The sequence below is a fragment of the Passer montanus genome, unplaced genomic scaffold (genome assembly GCF_014805655.1).
Source record: "Passer montanus isolate IOZ18808 unplaced genomic scaffold, ASM1480565v1 scaffold3, whole genome shotgun sequence".
In the NCBI taxonomy this organism is placed as follows: domain Eukaryota; kingdom Metazoa; phylum Chordata; class Aves; order Passeriformes; family Passeridae; genus Passer; species Passer montanus.
Window position 1 is genome coordinate 7,545,739 of NW_024367707.1, and position 21,639 is coordinate 7,567,377.

At 41.6% G+C, this 21,639-nt stretch overlaps 2 protein-coding genes across 6 annotated transcripts in view; one reads left to right on the plus strand and one right to left on the minus strand.

Moving 5' to 3' along the window:
- Nucleotides 1-2,747, plus strand: part of AP1S2 (adaptor related protein complex 1 subunit sigma 2) — a 31,484-nt gene extending 28,737 nt beyond the window's left edge. For all 4 annotated transcript variants that reach the window (XM_039714463.1, XM_039714457.1, XM_039714458.1 and 1 more), the window contains one exon: nucleotides 642-2,747. In XM_039714463.1, the coding sequence (XP_039570397.1) occupies nucleotides 642-689 (48 nt within the window). In that variant the 3' untranslated portion in view covers nucleotides 690-2,747. The remainder of the gene's footprint in view (nucleotides 1-641) is intronic.
- A 2,171-nt stretch (nucleotides 2,748-4,918) lies between these two features.
- On the minus strand, nucleotides 4,919-21,322 carry ZRSR2 (zinc finger CCCH-type, RNA binding motif and serine/arginine rich 2). Of its 2 annotated transcripts, none has more exons than XM_039714455.1 (11): nucleotides 21,229-21,322; nucleotides 19,700-19,779; nucleotides 19,459-19,555; nucleotides 19,052-19,160; nucleotides 18,656-18,742; nucleotides 16,422-16,460; nucleotides 14,101-14,216; nucleotides 10,975-11,188; nucleotides 8,628-8,683; nucleotides 8,338-8,447; nucleotides 4,919-7,697 (listed from the first exon to the last, which is right to left on the minus strand). In XM_039714455.1, exons 1-11 carry the CDS (start codon nucleotides 21,273-21,275, stop codon nucleotides 7,204-7,206), a joined length of 1,449 nt encoding a protein of 482 aa, XP_039570389.1. In that variant the 5' UTR covers nucleotides 21,276-21,322; the 3' UTR covers nucleotides 4,919-7,203. The 2 variants fall into 2 exon arrangements, with proteins under 2 accessions (XP_039570389.1, XP_039570390.1); XM_039714456.1 differs by lacking the exon at nucleotides 21,229-21,322 and adding an exon at nucleotides 20,756-21,092.
- Between the last annotated feature and the right edge of the window lie 317 nt (nucleotides 21,323-21,639).

Here is a 21,639-nt window from a genome sequence, read left to right on the forward strand (position 1 = left end):
TTCTCTGAATCTAAGATTAGAATTTACCTAAAACTTCATGCCTGGTGTGGTGAAATAAAATTCCTGTCCTGAAAACTCCTCCCTCTTTGAAAGGGATCAATCTGACACTAGGCATACCAAGGTTCCGTGACCTGCTTTTTTTAATTAAACATGGGATCACTGTATAAAAAAACAAACAAACCTAAACTCCTTTATAAAGATCTTAAGGGATACTGTATCTTAGTTGCATCTGTAGTTTCATTCTTCCACTTACTTGTTATTCCCGAACAGATTTTTGAGACCCTTGAAACAATTTACCACAAAATTCACTGACTCCATTGCAAGATCCTTCCCTATCCCTCCCCAGTTCCTATCTCTGTTACTTGCTTTTGATTTGTTCCCTGCTGGTAGATCTAAATTGTTTTATTTTTATTATGCTTAAGGGCAATAAAATCTACCAGCTGTTCTTGTGAACCATGGCAATCTAATTAACAGCTCTGTGAAAAGTGCAGCTAATACCATGTTTGCAAACTGCAGTGCTTCCATGTTTTCATGTCTTTTCAGCTTTCTTTTTCAATTCAGCATCTTCCATACTAACTCATGTACAGCTGCTCAGTAGAAACAGTGTTCATTTACTACTGTCTCAAATTTTCCCTCCGTAGGAAGCAGAGACCCCACGTAGTGTACTTGAAGAAATTGGATTGACATAAATCTTCTCTTCAGCTGATGCCATCTCAGTGTTTCATACTGTAAATGTTCACTGCCTTCATTGTAATGTTTAGCTAATGGTGTAAGATGCTGTTTGTCAGTATTACTGTTTTGCTAAGCTGCTTCATTCAGGCCTACAAGAAAAATACAAAAATACTTTTTTTTTTAAAAGGGAACAAGAGACCTAAGTTCAAAATTTATAAATGAAAGGGAATTAGATTTAAATTGACTCAGTGTTTCCCTTCACTGCATTTATAGGAAAATTGCGTTTGACTTCAATAAGTCTACTGTTTTTTATAAGCAAACTTGACTTCAGGAAATAAATGTATTATTATGACATAAGCATAGCCTACCTAAATGAAAAGAAGCTACATGGACAACTCCAAATATGAAATATTATGGTGTAGAAATTGTGTTTATGCAACCAAAGAATTTGTTCATCTACATTTTAGTCACCACTTGTGATTATTCTGCTTATTTCAGTTGTTGCATAAAGATTGGAAATGTCTGTTTACCACTGAATTTGTCATTATACCAAAGAATCCTGCCAGGATCTGCATATCAAACTGGTAAAAAACTGTTAAGGTGATAGCTGCTTTTTTAAGAAAACTGATCAACTCACTAGACCTGAAAGTGTATTTTAGTGTAGCTACCTTAAGCAAAACTGTGCAAGTTACTATACTCAAAAGGGAATGCATGTAGGAGAGAAGAAAAACCAGCCCAGACTGAATAAGGAGACTGTTTTTAGTTCTGATATTAGCTTGCTTTGACCATGAGTACAAGAAAATGTGCTCAGCTTTCTAACTGAATAGAGATGCATAATGAAAACAGAATACTTTCAAAGATTGGAAAGAAGAAGCTTTACAAAAGGGACCTTTTATTATTTTCTTTTGAAGTCTACCAATTAATTTGTATTTTTTGGCGTTTTATAGTTATGCTTTATTGGGTGTATAGGTACCTTTAGGACACACTAAGTGTCAAAATCATTGAACTGCTTTTCTTGATCACTTGATCAACACATTAGACATGTGACACATCCCTTACAATACTCCTGCGTGACGTAGTTCAACCAACTAATTTGCAGTGAGAGCTCTTAAACATTAGATTTGTATAGTATATTCACTATAAATCATGTAAACTGATATCCAGTAATATTTTGACACTTTGAGCAGACTCTCAGTAATTACAGACCGAGCCTGTTTCACTAGCAGAAATGTGATCCATGTGTGATTTTGAGGGAGACAGTCGGAGTCTACACCTGGGAGTAGCCAAGTTCTGTTGCCTGTCCCCATGGAGGGGGGCTTGTCTCCTCCCTCTCCACCCAGACACCTTCCCCTAGGAGTTTTGGCTTGTTCACCTGAGTGGTGCCATGTTTTCACAAAGCTTAGCTTCAGCAGCAGCACTTGTGTGGCCAGCTGGAGAGTGGGTTCAGTAGTACCAGCCCAAGGAAAAGTGCAGCGGTGCCACTTCCAAGGCCCCTGATCCAGACCAATACTTGATCAATACTTGAGCCAGTAGAGCAGCCAGGCAGGCCCAGGCTGGGTGTGCCACTCCTGTGGCAGTACCAGCGTGCTGCTGTGAACTCAAGCCATTAGAACTTGTCTACGGATGCCCATTCCAGGATTTACACAGATTCCAGATGACCAGAGACTGTTCTTGTCCCGGGGCGTTTCCCCAGTGCACAGTGGGCAGGGGTAGATGAGGGTAGAGGGGTAGCAAAAGGACCCTGTGTGTGAGATTGTAGTGGTAAAATGGATTTAAGTCAAACCAGAAGCAATTTTATATGTATTAAACATGTTTTTAAAGTTTACACTGTCATTTGTATGTGCTTGGCTGGATTAAGCTTCGTTGTGATTGTGACAAACTGTTTGACCTCTGTCTGTCACATTGGTTTAGTTGTAATAAATGTCCATTTTTACACCATTGCTGTGTTTATATGTAATTAGTGCCTGTATTTACAGAGGAAAGAAGAGGCCACTCAGTGCTGGCTTAAAAAAAAGGGAAATTTTATTACAGTGCTTAACCTGTTCTTGAGCACTTCATTAAAAAAATGTTGAGGATACTGTGTCCAAGTTTAGTTATTTACATCCATTTAAATTGTAGAGAAAGCAATAAATTAGCAAGTTTTTGGAAAGCCTGTCACATTAAACATAAAATTTATTTAAGTGGATGTTAAATTGATGGGGTAGTACCACTTCATTTGAAAATTAAACCACATGTTGAGAGAGATTTCTGGATAATACAGACTGAATATTCAGTTCTTTTCATAGAATTCTGAGCAAGTCAATGCAATGTTTACAATCCTGGTCTCGATCAAAAATATGTCACATGAATCTGTTCTCCACCTTTCTAAAAGAACTGAACTGCTTGATGTTATCAGCAAAAGCATGGGGAAAAATTAACATCTTCAAGGATTTCTGAAAATAATTTGAAATGAAATTCTCATTTTTGAATTTCCTGTCTTGTGCGGAAGGGTTGGGGAGAGCTAAAGAACAAGTAGGAATTTCTGGATTGTTCAGGCAAGTTGATTGTTGTCTTGAGTGTCTTCAACTTCACTGACTTAAGTCTTGAACTCGAAGAGGCCTTCCCAAACATCTGCTGTTCTTTTGGGGTAAGGCCACAGGGATGGTCACCCTGTGGCTGCCTCTGTCATGTTCCCACATGCCATGGGTTACGGTTGTCCAGCTTGCTTTGCAGTCTGTCCCACAGCTCGACAAAGTGTTACCTGTCCATGTCACATCAGTTTTGGTTTTCAGCCACAGATACTCAATTCACCTGATACATCAGTGCTGAGCAGGAGTGTACGTGGAAGAACTGGGGTTCATTGTAATTACGAGCTTACAGTGAAAGCAAAATGAGCTGCACTCTTTGGATAAGAAAGTGAATTAAGCTGTTAGGTTATTAACTGTCATAAACTTCCATCTTTCATGTTTTGTAAGAAGTGCTGATCCAGGACAGGAAGCAATAGCATTTTTTAGCAGGCTCTTGCATGTCTTTAGAAAAAAAACCAAGTTATTTAGCGCACAGGAATGTCACTGGTAAACTGTAGTTTCCAATACACTGAACGTGCTAATGCAAAACTGGATGCAAAATGGCCATGCTGCCATCACAGGGCATAAATGTGGGACAGGAGTCACTTGGGATGCATTTTGGACAACGTGCCCTATACACAAGGGCTGGGGCCAGAGAGGAAGGCCTTGTTGGGTGTCCAGAAGAAATGCCTTGCATTCAACACACAGACACATGCCACCCCTCCTCAACCCCTGACGGGGGTTTGCTACTCTGGACAGGTAGACAGGGAATGAAACCCCACAGAAGTGGCCACCAGCTACAGCTGGAGGGAAGACACTCTGCTGCAAGGGGCAAGCCCAGTCCCCTCATGCCTTAATTCTGCTGGGCAGCAACAGTGCCCATGCCTACAGGGGTTCCCCTGGTGCTGCTGAACCAGCAGTGCTGCTGTCTGGCTGGGCTGTTCCTCCTCTGAAGGGCAGGGGCAGCAGCTGCTCCCCATCCTGGACTGAAGCAGGGCGTGTGGCAGGCCCTGGCACTGCCACCCTGAACCTCTGTACATGCCAGAAGTACTCCAGAGCACCTCCGTGATCCCTGCAGAATTCACAACTGAAAAAAAGTATTTTGAAATACTGCTACTTTTAAATAGTTGTTGAAGACAAAACAAAACTTGGCCCATATTAATTCACTTTATAAGGTCCTTTTCTGTGGAATATGTGGAATAACACACAGTGGGAATAGGCTGTTCCTTACAAACTTAAATCCTTTCCATGTTCTTCTGGGCTTTTTCCCTTTGGGAAAGAAAATAATTAAACTTAACATTAAAAAACTTCTAGTCTGTTTGTCTCTCCAGAATAAAATGTCTCACTCAGATAATAATAAGGAAACACAAAACCATGCATATAACACTACTTAAGATTATGAAGCAGAGAAACAATACTGAAAAATACAAACTCCAAGGTCAGAAAACTGGTGGAATCCCAGGTTTCATGCTAACAAATGCAAGCTGTCAGATCTACAGCACTCAAATTCTGTGTAACAAACAGATGGCACGTGAAAGTGCAGGGCAATCACAGCTACCAGTCCTACACTGTACAGGTACAGCCAGCATGTTTGGGTCCAGACCTCAAGAAAACAAGCTGAAGCTTCAGCCATTGTAGTAGCAGAAATAAAGTATATTTAAATTTTTACATGCATTTCTGAGCAAGTTTGGTTTGTTTGGTTTTTTTTTTTTGTATTTTTTTTTAAATACAGTCACTCAGCTTCCCAAATCCTATTGCAAAACTGTGGGGACAAGGAGCCTAATCACTTGTGGAATTCTCACATGGTTGTTATTGGGCACTTAGTTTCTAATCCCATAGAGGCCTGGTTTGCTTATTTCACCTGACTGGTCCCAGGTTGCCACCACCCACTCCACATTCTTTGAGCTGGACAGCTGATTTTGCTGGATAATGCCCCGTGACATCTGCCCGCGTGACGCGGGGTGCAGAGTGTCCACACGGGCACAAGCCAGCTCTCCCACCAGAGCTGTGGGAAGCAGGGCAGCCCAGGGAATGGAGGATGTAACAGTCTGCCACATGCAGTGCAAGTGACCCAGTGAGACAACTGAGCATCTATAAAAAAATAGAAACCTCAGGGAAAATTTGTCTCTAAGGTGTGGTGAGAAAAAGGTACATTGTAAGAAACTGGCAGTAACAAATTTCTCAAATGGAATTAAAAACTTCGTGCTGTCTATCCTTTGAAATATGCCTTTTAAAAAAGTTATTATTTCAAAAATTATGCTAATTAATTACAATTCCTACATCTGTTAATAACAAAAACATTTAATCAAATTAACTAAGCTACAGCTCTGCCTACATTTATGACAATATGTCAAGAAAGTTGGGTTTGAACTGAACATCACTTTTGTTGTATTACTCCATACTGGACAAGTTACACATGAAAAAAGAAGGAAAAATGTATAATCAGCATGCTAGGTGCACTATGCATTTAGAAAAGCAAAAATATACATATATAGCATATGCTGAAGCAATGTTCACTTGATCTTAACTATCCTGGAGAAAAACATTCTTGCTGTGAGGAATGCTGTTGGAAACCTAGATTATCTAAGGGAATTTATGTTACATTGCTGGGAGTTGTAATGAATTCCTATTTGGGAGCACTTCATGCCTGCTTTAGGCTTCTAACTCATGGGGTGTGGTTCTCTGAAGGCAGGAGCCCAGTTCTTTGGAGAGGCTAAAGACAGGGAGGTATCTCTACAGACCATTAGGGCACCTGCACCTTCGCTGCTACAAGCTCTCTCTAGGTGTCTGAGGACACTGAGATGCCCAAGTTAAAACATGAAGATAAGCCATGTGAAATACAGTACATCTAACAGCACAAATCTTTTAAATAAAACTGAAAAAATATTGGTAAGGATTTATCTAACTGTAGGTACTTCACTAATGTAGCTTTCATTTCAAGGAGGTTTTGTCCCAATAATTTCATTTTTATGTACCCTACTCTTCACCTTGTGGTAGGAAAGCAAGGCAGTAGGGTGTCTTAAACTATTTGTAAAATAAACCTAAAAAGACTCTAAGTCAAGTCCTGCTCTCCCAGAACCATGAAATAGTCTTTCATGTATAAACCCTTCAGTTTCTTCAGCCGCTCTGCAGCCATCTTGACTGAGCCTTCACAGTCACATCTTTGGTTCCCCATGGACACTTTCCACCCCTCCTGCACAAGTCAGGCAGGTCGTTTTCACCTACAAACTGTGTGCAACCAAGAGGTATGCAAAGTAGTTCTAACCTCACTCAAGGATTACAGTTGCATGGTCTCCAGTCTTACTTGGGGATTAAGGTACTGAATAAACTGATTGTTTCTCTGTGCACTTTCTGCTTGGTTTTAGTCTCCTGCAATCCCTACAAGCAATCAGCTCAGCAGCTCAGTCAGGGCCGAGAAAAATCCAACACTCATGACCAAAAAGCTCCTACTGGGCAAGTACTGTACAATCAAACAGTGATGTCTTTGAGATCCCTTTTCTCCAACTCATAAAACGATTATATTTTCTTTGTCTAGAAAGCAATTTCTGATAAACAGATGAAAAACACAAATGGCAATCATCTACACAGCCCTGGATCTGCAGTGTGCTGGGGTGTGAATTTACTGCACACTGGCTATTCTGTACTAACTCCTTACAGGAACAGTAAACACTTAACATACACATAACAGAAATAAGCATATACCAAAGAGGCTTCACTTCTCTATTTGCACTCAGTGTGCATCCAGGTGTTGCAGCAGTTCAGAGGGACAGAGTAGCTAGAGTACTTCACATTCACACCTTCTATAGAACTTAAAACTTTACATTTTCTCAAGTTTCACACTCAGTAAACTACGTTCCTTTATTAGGAAGAAACATTTTAATGTGCAAGAACACTTTATTTGAAATTCATATATATCTGGTGCCCTATTGGGAAGATTTCTTTGTCAGCTCTATTTTTACCAATTAGGGATTTCTGAAAGTAATTCTCACTTTGTTTTGGGAGTTTCACTACTTTTTCCTCTGCTGCTTGATCTCTTTTTACCCCTGCTCCTGGATCGAGAGGAGCTCCTGCTTCTGCTCCTGCTTCTGCTCCTGCTTCTGCTGCGTGTCCGACTGTGACTCCGGCTGCGGCCTCTCCTCTTCCTGCCCCTGCTGTGGGACCTCCTCCTCTCTCGACTCCTGGACCTCCCCGACCGGCGCCGCCTCTTGTTTTTGCGGCGACTCTTTTTCCTCTCGGATTCCCCATTTCTGCGGTAGGAATGCTCTGGGCTCGGGCTGCCCCTTCTCCTGGACCGGCTGTAGTAGTCGTCGCGATGGCTCGATCGGTTTCTCCTCTCAGAGTTCTTAGACAACTGATGAGTCCGTTCAGGAGAAATGCGTATGTCTCTGTTGGCCTCCCAAAACTCGTTGTTTGGATTTTTGAATACGTGAAGAAAGTTGCAGTGTTTCCCTCTTGGACACTTCTGCCTTTCAAATAAGCCTGCAACAGATCAGGGTTTGCTTTTTTATGAACCAGACCTGTTAAATCTCTTTCTTCATTATGTACCAACTGGAAGAAATGTAATAAACTGAATTTTGCTTCTCCAAACAGAAGAACATGCATCTGACCACCTATCAATTTAACTCACACAAAATTAATTTTCATTGTGTACTTTTCTTGGAATTAGCTTTTTAACAGCTATGAAGATTTGGTTTTAGCTTAGAACAAACTTAACATTTAATTTCATTAAGTTTTATTTACCTTAATGTAAGAAGGTAAATCTAGGTAAGTCACATGTTATATTTACTGCTTAGAACTGTTGATAGTCTAGAAACTGCTGTAGCTTCTCAAGAGATAAATTAGTACTTCCTGGAGTTTCACCTTAAGATTATTATTTCCAAAGCTAGAATTCAAACCTTTTTTTCTAGACCATAGTAAATCCACTAAAACAATTCAGATACTTACGTGACATGGTGTAATCTCCCTTTCTTTCCTGGATCTACACAAGCAAGTTACCACATTTATATTCCAAACAGAAATAAATAGCATTAGGCACATCTGAAAGCTACAGCCTAATTCCTCTTTTTCACTTCTACAAGTGAGTATTTCAGTAACACATATTCTCTTTTCCAAGACTCACCACATATGGCAGTTTTCCACCTCGTCACAGGACAGAATTCACAGTGAAGCTGTCTGCCTGCATACCATCGTCCACTGAACAGAGCCAGAGCTGCCTGACAGTCCTTCTCCCTTTAAAAAGTAAAAGCAACAGATGGCATTACCATCACACAATCATTTCAGACACCCCTTACCAATTTTAGGTTCCCACTACAGTGTGAGAATGAACTGCATGGATGATACAAACACTTCTTATTCATTATTCAGCTCTGGAGTTCAGCTCTAACCCTTGGTAAGACTGTGAGTACTTACGACTGGTACTGGACGTACACATTTCCTCGCAGGTGAGGCTCATAGTTGCAACTGACCTGAGGGGATGGAAACATGAAGTCAGGGCATGGAAGGTTTATGCTGTACAGCAGCTCACACATTCTGAGATGTACAATTCTCATTTAAGACAGTTCATCCATATCAGCTTAGAGATGATGTTTTTCAAAACAATAAGTGTTAACCGAAAAAAGAAAAAGAAAACCTTTCTGGCTTATATTTAAATTAACTCTGGGACCTTGGCTTCACTTAGTCCACAAGAAAGCTTGTACTCCATTGTCTTGCACTTGTCTGGGCCAACCCAAAACCTTTCTGGCTTATGTTTAAATTATGCTTTGATTAACTCTGGGACCTTGGCTTAACTTAGTCCACAAGAAAGCTTGTACTCCATTGTCTTGCACTTGTCTGGGCCAACCCTACTGTGCAACAGCGAAATCCTGCTCTGACAACAATTATTAGTTTCCTCATGTGGAAATGAGGGATTCACTACAGTAAGAAACTCTTGAGCAATGTATCTTCACAGCATCCCTTTAAAATGGCTTTTTCACTGTATGGTTCTGAAAAACCTTTTTTGTAATAATTTAGCATTCAAAGTAGATCTAAAGCTCTCAAAAATTAACTCTGAAAAAGCTTGCTAGTTACAAAAGATTCCAAAAGGCAGGTCCAAGCAGGTGGAACCCAGTTCTCCAGGACAAACTGTGATTCCAGCCTCTGTTGCCTGCAGGCCTCCTCCAATATCCACAGCAAGTTAGCGGCTCCTTTCATCCCTGAACCCTGACTGACCCTCAGGGAATACCTCTTTGTATGCTGCATCAGCAAAGGGCTTCAGCCACAACAACAAGCACTTGTATAATTAAGTATTACAGGATAAGGAGTCAAACTATTTGAGATAAACAGTGTCAATACAAGAACAAGTGAGAATGATTTTGCCATAGACATTTTTGGGTAGGAGAAGAACCCTAGTGATCTAAGGTAGTATTTTATGAAGATCTTCCAGATTCTGGAGCGGCTTCCCAGAAAAAACAGCCAGAATAAAACCTTGGGCTACACTGGAAAAGTAAGTCAGCTGACAGAGGGGTGTGTATAATCAGATTCTAAATGGTCAGAGTCTCAGCTCACTCACAGTTAAGATCTCTGCAGCCAACATGTTTTTCTGAAGCATCTCTAATGCAGCAAATATGTGCAAGAGAATCATCCTGCTGTTGCACAATTGCCTCAGAAGCCAAGGAATGCCACACTAATAGTCACAGGGACCCAAGCAGGTGCTGCTTAGCACACGTGCACAGAACCATGGTACAAAGCCAAGGACTGGCTTTGCTGATAAGGCTTTTCAAGCCAGGCTCCACAGGGAATCTGCATTTTGTTTTCTAGTAGAGGACAATTGGCTATTATTCCATGAGTCAAAATATGGAGGGGATGCTTTACTCCTTCAAACAAGTAAAGGTTTCTTACCTATAAAGCTCATTATACAACTACTGAAAACTCACTCCTACTTTCCTCTTGCTTGAAATGCTAATGCCATCTCAGTCCTGAGGCAGCTGTCAGTAGATGAACACAAAAGAAGAAAAGGCACTCTATGCCTCCTGGTGACTGCAGGAAAACACTCAGGAAGGCAAGCAGAAAGGGATGCTGCAATAGATTCTTATACAAGGAGACTGCACTACCCAAGCTGCATATTTTGTTAGGACACATCATTAATCTCTGAGGTCTCCATTTACAGATCCCTCTTTATCCCCGTAGAAACAACAATATAAATGGGAAAATATCAGTACAAAACACTGAACAAACCAAATGCACAAATTAAGGATGACAAATCTCAAGACCATTTATGCAACTTACCTTTCTATAATTCTTCCTACTGAAATATATGCTATCTTTTCAGTTCATTGTGATCTGATTTTATTTTATTCAGACAGTCCTGAAATGACATTGGTTGGGTGTACACTCCAAATGCATTTCATATCCCCACTATTTCATTCCTTAAGCCCAAACACAGTAGCTCAGATGTATTTATATTGTCTAACAGTCTTAATGGACCCTCTGGGGCTTAGCACAGGATAAGAAAAGAAAGGAATATGAGATAAGTGGACTGTTGAGTAGTGTGAATAACGTGCAGTATAGAAGCTTTTGTAACACTTCAGAGGAATGGGAGAGAAGATTCACCCAGAGTAAGATGGTGCTCTGTAAGAGCAGTGACAAGTTTACAGCTGCCATGAGAGATGCAGAGTTTGTTGTAAGGACACAGCATAGCTCCCTAGTGCCCACAGGATTTAGCTGGGGCATGCTGGACAGAATTGCTCGTAAGGCTCATAAACTGCACTCAGATGCATACCTTGAACTGAACCACCTTCCCCACATTCTGAAACTCGGGGAGGACATCCTCGTAGAACTCCAGGAACTGCTGGTAGGTCTCCTCATCACTGTACTCCAGACTGGCATCTGTGTCGTAGTCGTCTCTCCGGCACTGCTCCATGCCAAAAGTGATGAACATCCCTCGCACGAGCAGCGTCTTGCTCGATGTGGGGTAGTTATGCTTGCGAGAACACCTGGACAGAGCAGTGAAGAAAGGAAAGTGGAAACATTGGCACTTTCAGCAGAAGATACACTTGCTGAAGCTTCAAACATTTGTTATTTTCAGTTACAGTTACTATAAAAGAAAATGCATTAGTGGAAGATCAAGATATTTCGATTACTAGACCACGTATTTCAGAGTGAATTTATACATAACCTTAAGGCTTCCTTAAGGCCATTAACAAACACATTCTTGCTTAAGAAAGCAAAACTACAAAAGCAATGGATAGCAGTGTCACAATGAGAGCTGAAGTAATGTCTTTTAGGCTACAAGGGTTAATGTGTTCTCATTTTCTGAAGGGCTTAAAAGATTGTCAGCAGTCTTTCTGTAAAGAGATTTTAAAGCAAGTCCCTGCTCTTCTTTTTGCAAACTGAACAACTTTTACTGAAGTTGTTTTCATCATATGGGAGTAGAAAGTGGGAATGTGGGAAGAACAGCACATTTAGACCTGCACCTGGATGAGTGTAAGTCTGGTATTTTTCCACTTTTAACAGAAAAACCCCAAACCAAAACAAACAAAGGAAAAAACAACAACAAAAACAAATGCACAAACCAAAAAACCTACAAAAACCAAAACCCCAACAAAAAAAGAGATTCTTCTAAATCAGTCGTATCTTAATCTGCAGCTTCTTGGCAGCCATAGAAGTATTAGATCTCCCTCACCATCCATCATATTCAGGCTGCCTCAATAACATGCTGAAAATACAGTTCTCCCCTAGACACCTTTAGATTCAGTCAGAAACACATGTTCTCCATCTTTATTTCACTGTGCTTTATGACTCCCATTCAATATATCCCCAAGCAACTAGGTCATGAACTCTCCAACATTTCTCTCTTTTTCATGACATGACCAGGAAAACATCCAGACTAGTCTAGTCTCTATGTCACTGGGCAGCACAGAAGAACTGCAGGGAGGCCAGGTCTCAAAATGGACAATTACAACTCAGACTTCAGCTAGGAAGTTTTTCTGTACCCAGTCCATCAGAAATGGACTCTCACGGTCTGGTTGGCCCCTTAGACTTCAAAAGGCAAACAACAACAACAAAAAAATCCAATCTCCAATCCCAAAACTAAACCAGGAAAAAATTAATTTGATGATTATTGGTTTTTTTACATTTTAGAAGCTGCCTCCTTTTGCTGTTCAATTTCAATAACAGAACAGAAAATATTAAATTAACCTAATATTGTCTGTACACAAAATGATATATTCACATGACAGAACAAAAGGAACTCCAAGGAAAATGAATCATCCAAGAATCCAGTATTACTGCAAAATGTTAGGGTTTGAATCACTGGGGAAATTGGTAGTAGCAAACTCAGCCAGTTTCAGCTTGTTCAGGACATAGTGAGCTTTGACAAGATTCAATAGTTATTTGTTGATAATGCTGGCTCTGTCACAACTATCACAACTTCTTTCAACCCATCCTTCCAGTCCTACCCTAGCTGTACCAGTCCTTCAACTTAGAGACAGCACCAGATGTTAAAATGACCAGATTATGAAGGAAGCAGGTATGTGAAGAAAAAGAAGGAAGAGGTAGCTGAGATCAACAGGGGTGAAAGAGGAAGGGCAGAATATGATGTTTCTCAGTATTTATTTTCCAAGGGCTATTCATAGTTCAAATGCAAAGTTCAAAGCAAACCTGAGTTTTATGCAATCCATAAATAATCCATGGAAGTTATCTCCATTAAAGATCACTAAAACAAAAATACTGCAAAGACTACAAAGACCCAGACATCTGAAAAAAATGCTGTCTGCAGGGATATAGCTGGTGAAATTTTTATTATGGAATTCCACACATATTTCAAAATAGAAAAAAAAAGATGTAAACTTGAAGCTTCCATATAGTTGAATTACCTTATAATTATCCACAATATACGTCACACTGGAACAAATTACTCCCAGGATAGAGAAAACTACGATAGCTAGACTGCACATGTTTCAGTGATACAAGTTAGTAAAATAACCTCGTAAGTTCCTGATGAAGATTCATGTAATAAATATCAGAGTCCTTCCCTGCCAAGCTGTTGTTTCTCCTTAGCACAAAAAAAAACCCCCGAGATTTTCAAACCAGAAGCTGCATTTGGGTCATTATTGTTCCTGGGTGCCAATGAACATATACTCTGTATACTCATTCATACTTCTGGTTTCCTCTACATCCTCTGGGAACAAGTTTGTCATTTGTTTCACATGAGAAAGTCTTTTCTTTGTCAAAGCTGGTAAACATTCTGAGGCACCTGACTAAATTGCAAACAACCATTCCCACCCTACTCCTGAGTTTGCTGTTCATCTACCACAGTCCCCTTCCATCCCCCTCTCTGAAAGCAGAGTCTGGACTTGAAAGCCACTTCCACAGAGGTGCTGCTCATCTCTCATCACCCTGATGAGCTTCTCTGTGCTTCCCTTTTACCACACTTCCCCTCTCGAGACAGGAGCACCCTGTCAGTGTACCAAAATCACAACTGAATGCATCACACATTTAAATAGTGAGAGCTCTGGAAGTTACCTGACAACTTTCCTGACAACAAGTGTGCAGATTTACCTAACTTACTTTCTTTAGTCCATTTGGGATTTGAATTTATGCAAATTAGGAAATATAAAGAACTAGCATCTGACATATCAGACCTGTACTAATAACAGACCATACACATTCTATCAGAATATATCTGTGCATGAGTCTCAGCTAAGGAAAACTCCAGTCTGACCAATGTAACCAGAATGCACCATCAGTAATATGCCATAACAATAAATAGCTCAATTCCAGCAGGCAAAGCTCTGCTCTCAGTCCTATGCAGAAATTTTTCCTCAGTTTGCTTATGACCTAATAAAGTTGTCTCTGTTTTATCTCCCCAACACACTTCTATCCTGGTAAATATTCAATGGATTACCTGTCTCCAAATCGGCAGGAACCTGTTTTAATGTAAAATGGGCAATTTGCTCTATCCTTTTCTGTTCCCAGATTCTCTGGGGGCTCTGGGTTATGCCAACTCACACCATTCTCCAGCTGTGGAAGAAACATTAAAGTAGACAGAAGTTAGAAAACAGTAAAGAAACAGAGTGTCAAAAATAAAACTTAACAACTGAATTCACGTGCAGTTATGAGCACTATGTTTCTACAGGACAAGCTAAACCTATTTAAAGCATTGTTTTTCAAAGCTGCCCTGTGCCTTGGGTCTCACTTCATACACTTGTGTCATGGTTTAACCCCAGCCAGCAGCCAAGCTCCAGAGAGCCGCTTGCTCACGGCCCCAGGCAGGATCAGGGAGAGAATGGAAGGGTAACAGATATAAAACCCATGCATTGAAATAAAGACAGTTTAAGAGGGAAAGCAAAAGCCAGGCAAAAAAACAAAGCAAACCCAGGAATTCATTCACTGCTTCCCAGGGGCAGGCAGGTGTTCAGCCATCTCCAGGAAAGCAGGTCCCCACCACATATGACAGGGATGTGGGAAGACAAACACCATCACACCAAATGTCCCCCCTTCCTCCTTCTTCCCCCCACTTTATACACTGGGCATGATGTCAGATGGTCTGGAATATCCCTTTGCTCAGTTGGGGTCACCTGTCCTGGCTGTCTCCTCCCAACCAACCATGCACCCTCTGCCTCTTCACCAGTGTGGCAGTATGAGAAGCAGAAAAGACCTTGGCAGAAAAGGCAGACCTTGGGTGTGTGTAGGCCTTGCTCAGCAATAACAAAAACATCTCCACATTTTCAACCCTATTTTAAGTATAAATCCAAAACAAAGCCCGATACTAGCTACCATGAAAAAAAATAACTCTACCCCAGCCAAAACAACCATGAAAAAAATAACTCTACTCCAGCTAAAACAACCATGAAAAAAATTAACTCTACCCCAGCCAAAACCACCACAACATGGCAGAGAGAAAGCTGGGACTATTTACTTATTTTTCTCTGCAACAGCCCAAAGCTCAGCAAGCTCATCATTATCACTTTTATGTGCTTCTAGAAAAGGCTAAAATAAAAGAAATCTGCCAAAGGCTAGAATTAAAAAATTAAATTCACAGTTAACACTGAGAATAAACGTGTCTGTACTGATCATTTTGGGTCATTAAGATTTCTGTAATTCAAAATGGCCTCACCAAGTTGCAAGCCTTGAATGACTACAACCAAGACACATATTTTAAAATATGTGTTTTGGTTGAAGTCATTCTAACCAAACAATCTGTAAAGCTGACTGGCCTAAGCTCTCATTTTAAATCAACTGAAAATTCTTTTTATTCACAAGCAGTATTTGACCCAGCTACCAATTCTGTTCATGACTTGCAGCCATAATTTTCTGTCCACAGAACAGCCCTGTTATGTCAGCAGTAAATGAACCCTGAACTGATACTCTAATGCAGTCTCTAACATACCACATTTCTGACTGTTCCTTTGCAGACATCACTGCTAATGCATCTTGAGCTCTGGGCAGGCAGCAGTTCAGAGCAGTTTCCTATCCATCTTATGAAACAGATTCCCTACCTAAAGAACTGTTTAAATATGATTTAGAACCAAATGTAACTCCAATGTACCTATGGCAATCAATAAACAATGGATAAATAGGTTAAAACTTATTTTTCAGATTCATGTAGTGGTTTAAACAGAACAAGAATCTTCACAAGTTTAACCATGTGACAGGGATAAAAATCCAAATTATTCTTTAAGGCAATCTCTAAGAGTCTAAGAAAACTGCAGCTTTCTTTTCTATACACTGCCAGCTTGAGATCCATGCTCTTCCAGGCATCCAAGCAGTCAAGCTTCTCCCTCCCCCACCTTTTTTTCTTTTCCTTAAGGATCTGTGCCCTCCTCTACCACTGAATCCTCTTATTTAGAGCCTGACATCTGCTTAAAAAAACAAGTTTATCTTGCCAGCCAGGACTGACAGATTTATTGAGAATTACAATTCACAAATAAGCCATCATGCACAGTGGTTTTTAACAGCACACAGCAGTATTTCCAGGTTCATTTTGACTCAGACCTCCTGAACAGTCATCAGCATGCACAACTGCACTGCCACCAACCAGCCAGAAATATGCTTAATTATGTTCCACCAGTAAATAATTGTTTACAGCTCATGCAAGCCACTATATATTAAATTTATTCAGGCCATTAGGTTCTCAAGAGCAGATGGACAGCATGCTAGAAGGCAAACACCGGATGGAAATTAAATTACTTTTCAGTTCTTTCTGCAGAAAGTCTCTGAGCATACCTGGCTTTCAGCTTGATCCAGCATCCTCTGCACAGCTGCCTATAAATGGTGCAAACACAGGACTAGTGAAAACCCTGAGGATACACAAAACATCTGGTTTCTTTAGTTAAGAACCTAATTTACAATGCTCAGTGATTATGCAAAATGAAAGTGTGATGGGGTTTGCTTTAAAAACAGGAGATTTACTTTGGCTCTGTAGCAATTAATGTATCACAAAGCTGTTAAAGGATACACCAGACAAGACCCTCACGTAGATGATCTCTAAACTAAATGATAGACAACATAAAAGTTTAATTTTCTCTTTTAAAACTATCATTGAACTATTGATGCTTAAATCTATCTCCTGCTCTATTACACAGCCTGGTTACAGGTAAGTCCATAACCATTTAGTAGCACGAAATGTTTTAACTTACACATTTTATGGAACACAGAAAAATATAATGCTTAGTGAGCCTCTGTTACAGCAAGAGATGTAACTGGTAAGAAACTTAAACATTGTAAGTTAACCATATCTAGCCTTCCAAATACAGGAAAGCAATGAGGATACTCTTTCCCTTCGTTTTTCTAAGTGGGCTGAGCATAACAATACCACTCTCCAAAACTGGCTGGACACTACTTCTAATAAATTGCTCTATGAAGTTCCTAGAAAAAAGATATTTTAACATAATCAGTACAAGAAAATATGCTAGAACTGGAAGAGAATGAATTAAATTTTAAATGAGCAAATAAAAATTTTAAAATGCAATTAAAAATTAGGACCCAGACAGCATCTGGTACTGATCACCAAGGATATCAGATAGTACCCACCCTAATAAAGAAAAATGAAATAGAACAAACAAATAAAACTTCCTGAACCACACAAACGAAAAAAACCAAAGCCAAAACTAATCCTTCACCTTCTCAAAAAAAGCCTCTAACCACCACTACCCATCAAATTTCTTCATTTTAGGGAGGGAAATTAGTTTTTTTCTTGCATCACTGTTAGAACTTGAAGAAACTGCTGTTTCAAGACGCAGGCAAAACCAATTAAACAACTTCTGCTGCTAAAATGGGTGGCTCTGCTTTTAGCTGGGTAATCAGTTTCCCTCTGGGTGACTGTAATTGCCCTCTATGAGCCAATTTAACTCACTATCCCCGTAAATAATAACCCAGAAAAACACAAAGCAAAGAATCCAACAACCAATAAAAAAGGAAGCTGCTTTCATCTAGTTCAGGGACACCAGTTATCCCACTGAGGGCTTGGGCACACCCAGACACAAGGACAGAGGGGAGAAATAAAATCCTGCTGTTATCATGGTTCAACTCTCTCCAAACTGTATTTCAACCCTAAATAAAGGACACAAGCATAACTTTCTCTCCCTACTCTGCCAAGACAGAAATGGACACCCGAACAACAGAGCAAGTAAGACAGGAAATACAATAACTGCTGTTCTTTGGCATCCCTCATTCAAGTGTTACATTATCAATGGCACAACCAACTATTACCTGCAGACAGCCACAACTGTCTGCTCTGGCTATCAGACACAGCCACAAGACACCTCCCAGTGAAATGACTGGAAACTTTGTGACTGTGGAGAATCTAAAATGACCAGATCCTAGAAAGCTGCAGTCACTCTTCAGTGGCAATAACAGGCCAGTCCTCACACTGGATTACTGTATAGGACATCTTACATCCATGTCACTGAACTTGTAAAACTTAACATGAATGTATCATTAACAGAAATGTTATCAATGACTTGTATCTTCAATGTCATTTTTATTCCACCCAAGGAGATCTGAAAAAAGATACATCCTGTTGGATGAGTCAGGTAAAGAAGAACTGTAACACATCTTTTGATTAAGAACTGTGTTAAGGAACAGCAGCAATGTACTTCCATATTCCACATCCTCTTTGGGCATTTTCTTCAGCACTGACTGTGTTTAACTGGGACATTAAGGAAGGATTATCTTTAACACATGATGCAGAAAGTGCACTGGCACAGCACCTTCATATTGACCTGACATAAGCAATTACATGCTGTGAACAACCAGATGGGTTAACAGGAGTTACACTTCAGTACATGGACCCCCTGGATGCTCTTTAACACTGAACAATGGTTTAGGAGCTTAGACAGAATGGGTTAACTAACACATTTGCTATTTATACAAAAATCCCTTTTCAACATGCATAACTGTTGCATCTGATCATGTCACAGGACACAGAACATGTATATCCTCCCACCACCAGGAATCACCTCTCTCTCTCTCTTCTCCTGTTGCTTCTGCTGTGCCACTTCTCTCTCTTTTCTCTGCTGCTCTTCCCATTCTTCTTTGATCTTCCTCTTTATAACAGAAAAAATAAATGAAGGGACAATGCTTTACAATCAAAGTCAAAAGCACCATGTTGCATTACAACTCCTTGACCATTAAGTTTTCATCTAGTCAGAAGCAACTAAATCTGACAAAAAACCCTTTTAAGAGCTGTTGTTTTCTTCTCTTGTCAATTCTGCTTTTCTATACAAAAGAATGGAGAGTCTCTGCTTTCAAACACACCAGCATCAAGAAAAATGGGCCCATCACAAAATAATGGAAGATATTACACTAAGCTGCCCTGTTGCCTAGCACAACTGTAAGGTTTTACATCTTTATACCTCTTCTTCCTCTTGACGTTTTCTTGCAGCCTCTTCTTTTTCTTTCTTTAGCTTGAACTCTTCTTGGGCCTTTTCTTCTCTCAGCAACCACTGCTCATGTAGTTTTTGTCTACCAAAGAAACCAGACACCACTTAGACCACCAGCTTCAGGACTACCCATGACTGATGCAACTGTCATAAATACAAATCAATATTGTATTTATTACTACAATAATAACTGCAACTTATCTTATTTTAAAGAGAATTTTCCATAGGAATCATTCAGGCTTTAGAGGAAAGGACTGTGTAGCCTGGCATATTCAATAAAGATTGTGTTTCACAGAATATATTCAAACTTTTCAAAGCACTAAAATGGAATTGATTACAAAAGTGTTTATTGCATATATGCCATTTTCTAGATTTCTCACCTTTCTGCCTCAAGTTTTTTTTCTTCCTCTTCTTCCTCCTCTTCTTCCACTTCCTCCTCTTCCTCCTCAGACACAGATTCATCTTTTTCTGCAGCTTCTGAAAAAAAGCACAACTCAATGCATCTACATAACTGCATGCTACAGCCAACACAGATACACAAAATAATATCTTTAAAAAAAAAACAACAAAAAAACCCCAATCACTTCTAGTTTCACTGACAGGACCAAATACTTCACTTACCTGAGTCCCTTAGTTTGGCAAGTGCCTGCCGCTTTTTTTTCCTCTTCTCCTTCTTCAGAATAGCTCTGTACTTTTGATGGCTGAGGATGAGAGAACATTACTTCTGTTAAAACAGCTAAACAAATAGTTTTTACTGTCATACACGCACTTAATTTCCTTCAGCAATACAAAATCCCACAAACTGCAAAATTAACAGGTATTTATATGAAACAGGAACTCCACAGCAGCATCTGATGTGACAATGAAATCTGCAAATCTGTGGCTGTGCTGTTCACACTTGCACATGGGCAGCAGCAAGAAGACACCACACGTGGGGTCTCATCTTTTTTGAGCTCTGCAGTACTCAACATCATCACCAACTCCATGAAATCTCCTTCAGCTCCTGAAAGTTGGTCACTAAATAGGGGACAATAACTTGGGGATCTCCTACCCTACAATTTTGGCACAACTTTCAGCACATTCCAGTCTTTCTTCTACAGGACTTGAAATTTCAAGTCCTTTCTTTTCTCCTTTGATATTCTCCACAGGCAGCAGTCTCAATGCACAGCTAACAAAACACACTCCACAGCCCCCACAGACAATGCTCAGCACTGCTCTTCTGCTACAGAAGCTTGGCCAGACCCTTTGCTTGTCTGACAGCTTTGAACAGCTGCCTACAGGCAGCACCATGTTTCCACTATGGTTAAAATGCCTCTAATGTCCAAAAGCCTTTCCACATCAAGCTCTTTTTTGTCAAGTTTCATTCTGTCTTTCCTCTTCCTAGCCAGGTGATAATGGAGAGATAGGAAGGAGGGATGATCTTCTGCTCTTGCCATTGTGCCACACCAAATGCTGATGGGAGATTAACACCTTCCCCTTTTGGAGTGTGTAATTTTAAAAGATTCCACAAGTGTAACTCAGCCAGCCAGAACTTCCCCCACATCTCCAATCCTGCTCAGCACTGCTCACATCCTCACCACCTGTGTGTGCCAGGGTGACACCACGGTGCTTGTCCCACAGAGCAGTGTCTCCACGGGGCCCTCTGCCTCTGACCCGGCCAGCCTGGCCGCTTCTCACCTCGTGTCCCTGCCTGAAATGGAGCGCATCTCTCAGCAGGTGCCTGGGGCTGACAAGCGAGAAGCTCCTTCCCAGTTCCTGGGAACTTCTTTCTCTTGAAGCCCAAGGAAGGAAGGGACGGAGGAACTCCCCTTCCCCCAGGCCAGCACAGGAGGAGGTGGGCACGCAGCAGACGCGCAAGGAGCAGCGGTGCTCCAGGGCTGGGGTTCGGCTCTCCCTCCAGCCGCACGGCACCGGAGCAAGGCCTGGGCAAGCACCTGCAGACCCCGACCGGGGAATCCCGTCTGAGCGCGGCTGCCCCGGCCCGCAGCCTCCGCGCCGGGGCTCAACGGGGCTCGGCCGGGCACCCTCAGCCGCGGCCGTCGTGCGCTCGGGCGGTCCCGGCCGGGACGGGCCCGCGACCCTCCGCAGGAACCCGCGGGCCCCTCCCCTTGCCCCGGGGGGTCTCAGCCCCGGCCCGGCCGCGGCCTCACCTCGGCTTCCCCAGGGGGGGCTCGGGCACCAACATGGGCGCCGCCATCTTGCGGTACCGACGGGACGTCACGTGACCCCGCGGCGGAAGGGCGCGCAATCGGTTCCGGCGGCCGCGCGCGGGGCCGGGCGCGTGCCGGGCTGCCGTGGCTGAGGGCGGCGCTGGGGGCACAGAACGGGGACACGGAACGGGGGGAACGGGGAGCCCGATTTACCGAGCTCCCCCAAGGACCGCAAGCGAGGGAGTGCGGAGAACGTTCCGTTGTCACGGAACCACAGAGTGGGTCAGGTTGGGAGTGACCACGGTGGATGATCTGCCCCAGCCGCGCCGCGGCCTCCGCTGCTCCTCGCATCACCCGGGGCCGCCGCTTTCCCGGGCGCGCCATGCTGCGCTGTCCCGTCCCGTGCTGTCC